Source organism: Pseudochaenichthys georgianus, chromosome 3 (genome assembly GCF_902827115.2).
Source record: "Pseudochaenichthys georgianus chromosome 3, fPseGeo1.2, whole genome shotgun sequence".
NCBI classification, from domain to species: Eukaryota; Metazoa; Chordata; class Actinopteri; order Perciformes; family Channichthyidae; genus Pseudochaenichthys; species Pseudochaenichthys georgianus.
The window spans coordinates 23,868,249-23,879,605 of NC_047505.1; the positions used below are offsets into that span (position 1 = coordinate 23,868,249).

Consider the following 11,357-nt stretch of genomic DNA (forward strand, 5'->3'; position numbering starts at 1 on the left):
GACAGTAAGGGGAACACTTACTTCCGGGTGTACAATTCTCCGTTATCCAATGAGAATGGACGCTCACATTGCCTTTAAGGGCAGCCGACACAAACGAATGCCGTGCTTCCATGAGCGTCAAATCCCGCCGCAGATGGGAATACATTGCAATCAGTTGAAAGCTATTTGCGTCCCTTTATGAAGCTGAAGGAGCCTAGGAGCGTCACAACTGCACGCGACGGGACCCTGACCAAACGTCGCTCCTGGACGATTATGGAGTGAGAGTGTGTTGTTATATGATGATTTCAGTAAAAACTAACGTTCATATTTCTCTTTTTGATTATAATACTGATGAACGTTCAAAACAAAGCACTTTGGCAACTTACCACATACGTTTTAAAATGCTTAATAAGAACCGTAACTTTCATGATATAATTTCTCGGTCATAATCGGTTGTTTCCGAGAACGGCTGACTGTTGTGTGACGGCAAATTCCGCGGCTGCAAGGCATTGTGGGGCAGCATTTTCTCCTCTCCTTTCGTCAAGGGAGGTCCAGTGGTTCCTAAGCTAAAGGAGGTTATAAAGGAAGTTTGAAACCTCCTTTCCTATCATCTAGTTAATTCGAACGGCACTTATCCTGGCTGCCACTGAGGGACTTCCGGGTAATTTCACCCCGTTAGGAAGGTTCCTAAGCTAAATGGACTATTCGACTTCAGCCTTCGACTTCAGCCTGGGACTGTTTCCAGCCTCTGCGCTCCTTCCTCTGGCATCATGCACGTCTACATCCCACAGGCATATTTCACCCGGAGTAACCAGTCAGACGAGCCATCAGGGTTTACTATTGTCGTAATAAAACGCCACAAAGCCGTGGCATTCACCACCCTGGCAGTACACACATTAGAGAGACAAAGCGCCCAGGGAAAGGCACATTCATTAGACTGATTTGCCTCTTAATGGCCAATTTACCAAGTCCACTCCATTAAGTCTTACAGGGAAACCGCTCTTGAATTGTCAGGTCTGAAGCATTGCACCAAGGTTTGGCGTCTTGATTAAAAATGAATATTACAAATGTGCTGAATTACGTAAACTGAGATGGATACACTTTAATCCTGAACAATCCTGTTCCCTGCTCTGCTATAGCATGCATTTAGCACGATACACAGCTTATGTTGCGTAAAACAAACCTTCTTAGTATTGGTGCCTTTGTTCTGCTGTAAATTAACCGAGGGCTTAATCACTGTCGAAATTACTAAAGGACATTCTTCACCTTCAGGGCCAAGAATTGACTCTCCTCTAATCCTCACTCTGTATGCAAGTGCACATCCCTGTTAAACAGCAGTTGGCCTTTAATGTCGGGGCTTGAACTATTGTTGGACAACGAGTCTGTTGATATCAATTACTGAAATGAGATTCCAAAAACAGTATAGCTGCCAAATGTAACTTCTTCCAGGAAGATACAAAGTTACAATTAAAATACTGTATGTAGTCATGTAAAGGAAATGGTCATGGTCATGGTCATGGAAATGGTCATGCAAGGAAAAAAATATAGGTGTCAAATGACAACAACAACCTCTATTTCAGGATGTCTTCTGTCAATCGAAATTATAATAATGCATCTATAAAAAGGGCCATGACTTGCCCCATCTAAGGGGTAAATTGATCTGCGTCAAGGGGTAAATTGAGCTATCTGGGGATTAATTGACCAATTGACTTGTTTTGTACACGATTGTTGTTTCTGTCTGCTATTTCAAAAGCCAGTTCACAGCATAAACTGGAAATACTAAAGTAAAGTACAAGAACCTCAACAAAGACTCAAGTACAGTTCTTGAGTAAATGTATTTAGTTACTTTTCACCACAGCCAGTAAAGATACATTAGGAAATATTATTTATATTTTTTTGTCTAAAATGTCAATATGTGTTCCACTTATTCTCAAATCGTGCTTGTTTCCAAAACTGCTGGAGGAAATCTGTAAAACAGCTAGCCCAGATGTTGTCAGTATATGGGGACCGGTGGGTAAAAGCTCAGTGCACAAAACGCTACATGCATTTATATATCATTTTACTTTAAGACAGTGTTTTACAGTTGGATAATGTGTATTTGTGGCAAGATCATATGTTGCTCAAACAAAATGGGACTTATCAAACTTTATAGATGCATGCACATCTATACATTATTTTATGAACATGTTACAAGACAGCAAGTCAAAATATTGCCTTAAATGGTTTATATATATTTGTTCTACGTTGTGCTCACAGGTTGGATATTCTCAATAAAGAATCATAACACACTTAATAATGAATGATCTGAATACCATTAGAATGTGAATGTGATCCATTCTAAAAACATGTTTTTAAAAACATGTTTTTAGAATGGATCTTTCATAGATTCTCAGGCTCCGGAATGACCAACACATGGATGGGCACTCCGGAGCCTTCTTTCCTCTCTTCACATGCTCTCAGATCACAGTCAGAAGCAGTCAGACTGTCTCTTGAACGCTTTCTCTGAAAATACGTAGTTAACCAGCTACTTTTTGCATTCAGACGACTACCTAAGACGTTCTGTCACTAACCACAAGTTCTTCGTCATGGAAGATGTAAGATTTGACTTTTTAAACACATGTTGTTTTCATGTTTGTTTAAATCATTGAGACCCTCCAAACCCGTTAAATTCAGAGATACACCTTGCAATATTGACATTGCTTTACATTTTTTAGGGTAAATTAATCAAACGGGACTGACATTTGACTTTGAGGACCTAACACTGACCTACTTGTTGAACAAATGAGCATGCTGATGTACTAGGCTTATACAAATAATGTTTCTCTACATCTCTTAACTTCTGAAACTAAGTAATGCAGGCATTGACACTAGTATTTAATTTTAGTGTTATTTTAATATGCTCCCAATTCACACATTTTCTAACTATTTACATGTATTTAGCAACACACAATGTTTCAGAAATATTGTCATATATATATCAATATATCATATATCAATCAATATATATATATATCAATATATCATATCAATTGTCATCTTTACCCAAACGATACACATGGTGAGCAGAAGAGAAGGGTGAATTAACAGCAAAAGAGATTGAAAACTGACCTCTTAAATCTAAATAATAAAATCTAGTGTATTTATACACTTTAAAAAAGAATACAGGGGATTATACAGTAAATTACTGGCAGCAAAGTTGCCAACAAGTTACTGTATTTTTACTTTGCAGTAGCGATCTTGTATTTTGTTTACAGTATCAAAATCAGTGCTGTATTTTTTATATTACTGTATATTACTATAATTGTCTATGTTGCTGTAATCTCAAAAACAATATTTTACTGTGATTATACAATACTGGTATTGTGAAATAATAATACATTACTGTTCTGTATACAGTATAATTTTAGAGTAGTGTATGCATTAAAACAGTATATTACTGCAGTTTTGTCTTTAACCAATTTTAGATCCTTGTCTCATTTGCCATAGGTGCTACCCGAAACGATAAGCAAAACTGGGATACAATTTAAATAAAATATGTTTATTGATTTCATTTCAATATTAAGTTCAATATGAAAAAACATGGTAAAATAGGACAGTTCATAACTGATATAAATACAACAGTTCACGACAGATTCAAATACAACAGACCAATTAAAATACAAAATCACTGAGGTCACAACATCAAATCACAACAGTAAACCTTCTGTAATTATGTGAAAGTAAAAGGGTCCCCTGCAAGAGAAGTGGACAAAATGGAAAAGGCAGCATATCATTGAAAATGTTTTCTACTTCAAAACTGAAAAATACATGTTCAGCTTTACATGTCAAAAGTAAAGTGTCAAACCAAATCCTTACCTATAACATGATGAGCCTTGGTGTGCCGGGTCAGTTGAGCCTCAATTTCAGTGTAGCTTTGTAAAAGATAAGTTGTAAACTTTAGCAGACAGCAGACAAGCAGGCTTTAACAGATCTTCCAGACTTACAGAAAACAAAAAACAAAACAAAACAAAACAAAATGTCACATTATATAAATCATTTAATTCAATTAATGTTATATTTTCATAAGTTCAGCTGTACTAAGACAACAGTTATTATCCAAAGGATAGCTTATGCATAGGGCTTGACTCTGATTTGTTGACGACAAGATGCATTCTTGGCTAGGGTAACAAACTTGAAGGGAAATTGCATTTCTCTAACTTAAATTCGTGTTTCTTTAAAATGTTCTTACAGCAACCACTTTGGTATTTTTGCTTATGTATAATTTAATGATATGTTTAAATTATGCAGAGCAGTGATCTGAGGTTGTTTTCTTTTTTAGCTTCAGACGGACCACCCGTCCTCACCTGGCTTCTCATCTGGTTCTGATCATGTTGCACACAGTCCAGGGACATACTCCTTGCTTGGGTCCATATCGGACTCCTCTACTGGGTCCTCACATGGTTCTGACCACAGTACATCCAGTCCACAGACAAACAAGGTAAGGAGGGTCAAAGACTCCACACGAACACAACTTTACACCTTTCACACATTTTCTATTAATACATGGGAGAGTGGAAGCCTAGCCTATTTTACAACATTATGCAAAGTCATAACATATAGAGTTTAAAACTGGGGGAAAAAATGGGGCGAAACGGGAAAATTCTACATGGACGAGCTTTATTTTGTTATGCCACTCCATAGTATGTTAACGTTAGTGAAGTAGTGGTCTAATGTTGTTTTTACCTTTAGCTAGACCAATGTTACACATGGTCATTGGTGCCCCTTGAAGGCCCCAGCAGGCCCAGCCACTCCCAGAGTGAGTCCTCATCTGAGTCCTCATCTGAGTCCTCATCTGGGTCCTCATCTGAGTCCTCATCTGGGTCCTCACCTGACTCCTCACCTTGCTCTGACATTGGTGCAATCAGTCCAGCAGGAGACCCAGAACACAAAGAGTCCAGCAACCCAGGGCTCAACCTGGAGAAGGTCCCAGTGGAGGCCTCCCTATCTGCCCCCCCAGTGGGCCCTGCACCGGCCTCTGACCCTGGCTCCTTCACCAAGAGCCCTGCAACCACATCTTGTCCACCTTCAAGGAGAGTCCAGAGTCCTTCCCCTAGCTCCCAGGGTGACTTCGTACAAGGCTTTGAACCTGGATACTACCATGGCTTTCCAACTCGCCAGAACCCTGAAGTGGAGTGGTCAAAGAAATTCTGTGAGTTGATGAACTGGCCAAACCAGTTCTACAGCGGTTGGGCCAACAGATATGCTGAACCTGCAGCTACGTCAGAACCTGCCTCACCAAGTTTCTCCCAGAGGAGCCCCCAAAGTTCCTCTCAAAAGTCTCCCCGTGGAAGAGAGCGGCAGAAGGTGAGCTCTCCTTACCAGGTTCCCAGCAAGACTTTGGAAGCACCTGGACCTAAAACAAGGATAGCACACAGACCTGTTGTACCCAGTGGGCTTGTGAGAGCAGCCCGCTCTATCACACCTGTGTCACGCAGTGGGCCTCTGACAGCTGCCCCCGCTAAAAGACCTGTGGCACCTAATGTGCTTCTGAGAACAGCACTCGCTAACAGACTTTTGGCACCGAATGGGCATTTGAGAACAGCCCTGGCTAACAGACCTGTAGCATCCCCCTTTAAAAGAGGCGTGCTACTCATTGAGCCTCTGAAAAAACCCACCTGTAAAATACTTGCATCACCCAGTGAACCTCTGAGAACAGCCCCCGCTAAAAGACCTGCATCACCCAGTGAGCCTCTGAGAACAGCCCCCGCTAAAAGACTTGCATCACCCAGTGAACCTCTGAGAACAGCCCCCGCTAAAAGACCTGCATCACCCAGTGAGCCTCTGAGAACAGCCCCCGCTAAAAGACCTGCATCACCCAGTGAACCTCTGAGAACAGCCCCCGCTAAAAGACCTGCATCACCCAGTGAGCCTCTGAGAACAGCCCCCGCTAAAAGACCCGCATCACCCAGTGAGCCTCTGAGAACAGCCCCCGCTAAAAAAGGCAGGGAACTCAGTGAGCCTCTGTCGGTGCAGAAACGCCCTGAGTTAAAGTGGACCAAGACCATGAAGGATTTGAGAAACTCTAGGACCCAGTTTGGCAGCAGGTGGCAGAAAACAGGCGCGAAAACGTCTGGTAAGTCTGCAGATAAACATGTGTGTTTATCATCCTAATTTTGAGCTCACTTTTTTTCTCAGTCAGTTAAACAGACCTAAATTAATTTGATTTAAAAAAAATGTAATTGGTTAAATTGCTTTAGAATTAGAATTTGTCTTTTGAATTAAATTATACATTGCTGGGGAAAAGCTTTTGAGAGAAATCCTTGTGTCCTTGTCGCTGCATCGTGACTCATGGTCTGCACAGAGGGGGGGGGGTCTGGGTGGGCTCCTCTGTGCAGAAAGAAAAAGGATGGAGATGTTAAGGGGTTTATATGTCTGTCAACGCCCACCTTATATCAAAACAGTCTGCAGTGACAAGGACCTCAGTGCAGGGGCCACACTGGGTATAATAGGGGAATAAACTATATTGGGGGAAATTGTTTTAGTAGAGTTAACAAACAAGATATTTAAAATGTACAAATGTATGTTTTATCACGATTGCTGTAGTGATGAATTTCAAAATAAAAATAATAACATTTGAAGTAACTAACTCTACTTGTCTCCAATCCGTCTTTCAGATCAAAAAGAGGAGGGGAGAGCCGAGGAAAAGGAGTAAAGAGAAGGAAGAAGGTTGAGGAGTGGGCATCTGTGAACTCAATAAGAAAGGTAAATATAATATTTAATAATAATATAAAGTCTCAATTCCATTATTTTTGTTACAATTGATGTGATGATATAATATTTTCACTGGATTTTAAAACTATAACCCCCCCATTGTCTTTTCTTTGTCTTTCAGGTGCAACGCAATGCGTTTTTTGGGATCAGTCACAGCAAATACTTTTAAATAAAATGTACCAAATAAAGGAGATGTTTCAGGTCAGTTTCTGAGGTTTATGTTTGCCCTTGATGGGTTTTACAGAAACTTAGAACTTATGTTTAGGAACTAAATACATAAAGTAGGGCTGCTGAATTAATCGTGTTTTAATCGCAATTACGTTTATGGCTTGCAACCATTACGAAAACAACGTAATCGAAATAAAACGATTTATTTTTTATAATGAATTTTTCAGTTGAATTATACTTAAAGTTCAGGGAAATCAACTGTTAAAAACATACTGTTCAACATTTTTTTTTCCAATAAATTGATGTTTTCAAAGTAAATGGATAATCGTTTTTAATAATCGTGATATCAATTATTGGCCCAAATAATCGAGATTATGATTTTTGCCATAATCGAGCAGCCCTAACATAATGTATGAAAATATTCCTTAAAAATGTCATATGAAACCCTGGGAGTATCAGTGCCAGGAATTTTTTTTTAAATCAGAGGAAAATGATTTATTTTGACAATTTGAGAATACATTCAAAATCACAAGAATAAAGTTGAAATGTTGTGATTCCATTTTTAACATTTGAGAATAAATAATACTAATAGCGTCAGCAAGTATACAGAAAGTATACATTCAATTGTTGACAATTCAGATTCATTATCGTTATAAGAAAAAAGAAAATTCCCTGGTCCAGTGCTCACAGCAGAATAGTACAAAAGGCCAATGTAAATGGTATACTGGAAAAAGAAACAGAACTAGAAGAGCAAATACTTTTAGGGGTGTGTGGAGTAAGAGGAGACAACTTGTACTTTCAGTAAATCCACACATAAATTAGTTCCATAAGGTAAAGAAGTGACATTTAAACAAAGAATACATTATTAGTTGTAGATTGTATTGCACATTTTAATCATACTTGTCCCTTAGTGGGATTTATAACGTTTAAATGAAATCAGCAGTTAGCTTTAAGTGTATGTTGTATTAACATCATATTAGCCTCAAACAGCTAGCTTAGTGTCACTGAAAAACTAAATACATAAATCAAGAAAATGGACAATCACAAAAGAGCTGTGTGAAAAATAATGCAGATAATTATTGAACAAGGGGAGTTAAGTAGTAGATAAACAAATGTAAACGGAATAAACATTTACTGCGATAGACCAAACAAAACAATTCATTTCAAAGAGGATGAATTTGCATTCATCATATTGTGACGAAGACGTGGTCACTATTTGCATAAGGCATGGCAAAAGGCACACTCAGGACAACACATTCAAAAACACGGTCATCGTGGTGAGTGCACGCACTGCAATTACTTGACAGTTGAATTATTGTTGGACATTTGTAAAATAATCACAGATATCATTATTTTGTTCAAGACCGTTTTATTTTAATCATATTTAACATAACAATGCTTTCCAGTGGGCCAAAATAACCTGCTGTCCCTCTGGTTCACAGTTCCTGATTTCTAACCAGATCAACTGAAAAGTTCTGCCTTAAATAAAGGCTCGGTGATTCAAAACAGGTGTTGCTAATTGGACCATATGTACTGCATGCATGGGCAACGGTGTCAATCATTTCATTTCAAATGTCATTGTTTTAATTTAAAAAAAAAATTGTAGCTATTTAGAATTCCACAAATTAATTGGATAAATAGTTGGCTGGCCTATGGGGAATGCTAACATATAAGCCACTGGCCACCAATGCTTGGGGGAGTCTGACGGTGAATGTAGAGCAGAGAGGCACCTATGAAAAATGTTCTGTAATTTTACTTTGTCATCTGTAAATAAACTCAAGCCATCTTTTTAATTTTCTTAGTTATTTCACCCACACTTTTTGTAACACATATTAAACTTAGAGTAAACATTGGTTGGAGCTCTTCCTTCAGCACATTAACTGAGTTAAACAAATAGTGTGCATGCCTTGGTTACATAAAAGCCAACAAACTTGATGAAAATGTTAGAAAAATTAATTATGAATAAATTATTTTCATCTTGCAGTTAGCCTGTGAGGTCTTGCTACAAGACTTAAAAACGTACTGCTACAGCCGTAACTGAGACAACCAGTGTGAAATTGTTTTTTATTTATGGACAAACAGAGAGCTCCATTCGTGAACAAACCCACTGCTGTTTTTCAGCTGCGATGTGTAATTGTTTTCAGGCAGCAGCCAAGGTTTTCCCTCCAGGATCGCCAGGTGGTTCATATTTACTTGTCAGTAGAACCCCTTGGGCCTGGAACAGGTACATAATAAACAAATGCACACATAATCTTACACACAAATCCTACATTGAGCTCAGAACTGTCTTTGAAATAAATGTGAAAATCAGTTTTGGGAGTGTTGGTTGTACCTTACATCCTGTCCTGTCACAACACATCTGCAACCAACTGCAACTACTTGGAACCATTCAAGCTTCATTTACAGCAACATTCGTGAGAACCACTGTGATTGCAACAAGCAACATCCCATTAAGAGGCCCAGAGCAGCGCAGTAACATCCTGGACAGTACTGTTTTCAGGTGTGCAACTGCATGGTAACACGTCATTTCAGGAGGTGTAAGTAGGTCAAGTCACATCGCACCAGGACTGAAAGGATAAGGGGAGAATTAGATGCTCCAGCACATGTCTTTGGAGCATGACTCCCATGAGATAAGGCTTCACTGGTGTGCTCCATGCTCACTAACTGTACTATTGAAATTTAGTAATCCACCTACTTGGAGTCTTATCTAGGTCAGTCATTGTATGAGCACTCTATTCAATCCCTGTTTGGAAATTCCAAATCAAAGACTCAACAAAGACATAACAGAAAGTAAAACACTGGCTCCAGTTGTAATATGTAAAATATTTTTACAATCCTAAAATGTTGTGATGTGAAATAGCAGAACAAGACTATTAAAACCACATTTGGGGAAATATATCAACAATGAATTAGGTTTTAGTAGCCTAATGCTTGACTTGTATCAACTTCTAGTGGCAAACAGGGAATCAAAGCAATATTTCATCTAGCGCACTGCCTAAATGGATTTATAACTCATATAAATAATCCCATTTTAATATTAGCTTCGGTTAGCATTAATATGGGAATTCTAGAAAAACAGCCAGCCTAAATGCCGATATTTTGTATCGATTACACAAAGAAGATGTCATGTTATGATGTTAATTAGTAAGGTTTAGATCTATACATACAAATCTATAACATACATTTGATGTTGAGCTCATCTCAGGAGTTATTTTGTACTGAAACACAATGCATAATATAATGTACTCTGACTGGTTTTCCATACTTCCCAGAATGACTTGGAACAGTTTCCAGAAAATGGGTGTGAACTCGACGCTCCTCTGAGCCATTATAGTGAAGCTATCCGACTTCTTTGTGAACACCGGGGTGTGTCTGTGGTCATGGGCAGAGCTCTGATAATCAAAACACAGCTTAAGTTGTGGCTGCTCTACATTCTGATCCTTGAGGTCGACTGGCAGTGGGTAAATGAAACGTTTTGCTGTTACAGTGTATCTGCCTAGAAGGATGTCATGTCTTCTTGTTGTCTGGTTTTTCTTCATAATAACAACATTAGGCCCCAATTGATAGACTTCTCAAACAGAACTGGACCCACTTCTAGACGTCTGTTAGATCTAATTGCTTATCTTACAGATTTTCATGAAATTATGTCATGAAGTCTAATATTAATCTTATTTTATTCTCTAGTACCATTTCTTAAGCTCTGTCAGGAGAAACTAGGAATCTATGCACATTCATCCATCTTGCTTTTTAAATGATCCCTTTTTCAGTTTAATGTACTTGCGATTACCTAACTTTTTGAAAGCAAAAAGTGTAGAATATTTCCACAAGATGTAAGACGGTTGCGATTGTACTCTCTCTGGATATCTGGTACCAAAACCCCCTTGTATATGAAGAAATATTTGCACAGTTAACTGCAGTGAAACATGCCTCCTCTCACTTCATACATTGACATCACCTCTAATGCACTTGAGTTGTGTTCTCAGCAGATGTGGACACATGTAATGCTCGCTGAGGTAATGCATTGCTGGAGGTCTTCCTGCAACACGGACAGTGTGTGATGTTTTTAACGTGTGTGATACAGACTATTGCCAGAAAGTTACAGTCAGCAATCTCCTTTGCACCAGAGAGGTCAAAGGTCACATGGAAAGCATTCCAGGACAGCCACTAGGGCTCCCTGGAGGCAGGGGTTAGGCTGCAGCCATCTGCTATGACTTGTCCTGTTACTCTACAGTTAAATCTGACACACACACACACACACACACACACACACACACACACACACACACACACACACACACACACACACACACACACACACACACACACACACACACACACACACACACACACACACACCACACACACACACACACACACACACACACACACACACACACACACACACACACACGGGGGAGGGTTGTCCTTCCCCCCCTTTGTGCTTTTAAGGTATCCACCTG

The 11,357-nt window shown here is 39.2% G+C and overlaps 1 protein-coding gene across 1 annotated transcript; it reads left to right on the forward strand.

Annotated features, from left to right (window-relative positions):
- Positions 1 to 2,447: 2,447 nt before the first annotated feature.
- LOC117442290 (nascent polypeptide-associated complex subunit alpha, muscle-specific form-like) lies at positions 2,448 to 6,928 on the forward strand. The gene is made up of 5 exons (XM_034078295.2): positions 2,448 to 2,573; positions 4,298 to 4,456; positions 4,708 to 6,091; positions 6,633 to 6,720; positions 6,851 to 6,928. Exons 1-4 carry the CDS (start codon positions 2,565 to 2,567, stop codon positions 6,668 to 6,670), a joined length of 1,590 nt encoding a protein of 529 aa, XP_033934186.1. The 5' UTR covers positions 2,448 to 2,564; the 3' UTR covers positions 6,671 to 6,720; positions 6,851 to 6,928.
- Positions 6,929 to 11,357: the final 4,429 nt, after the last annotated feature.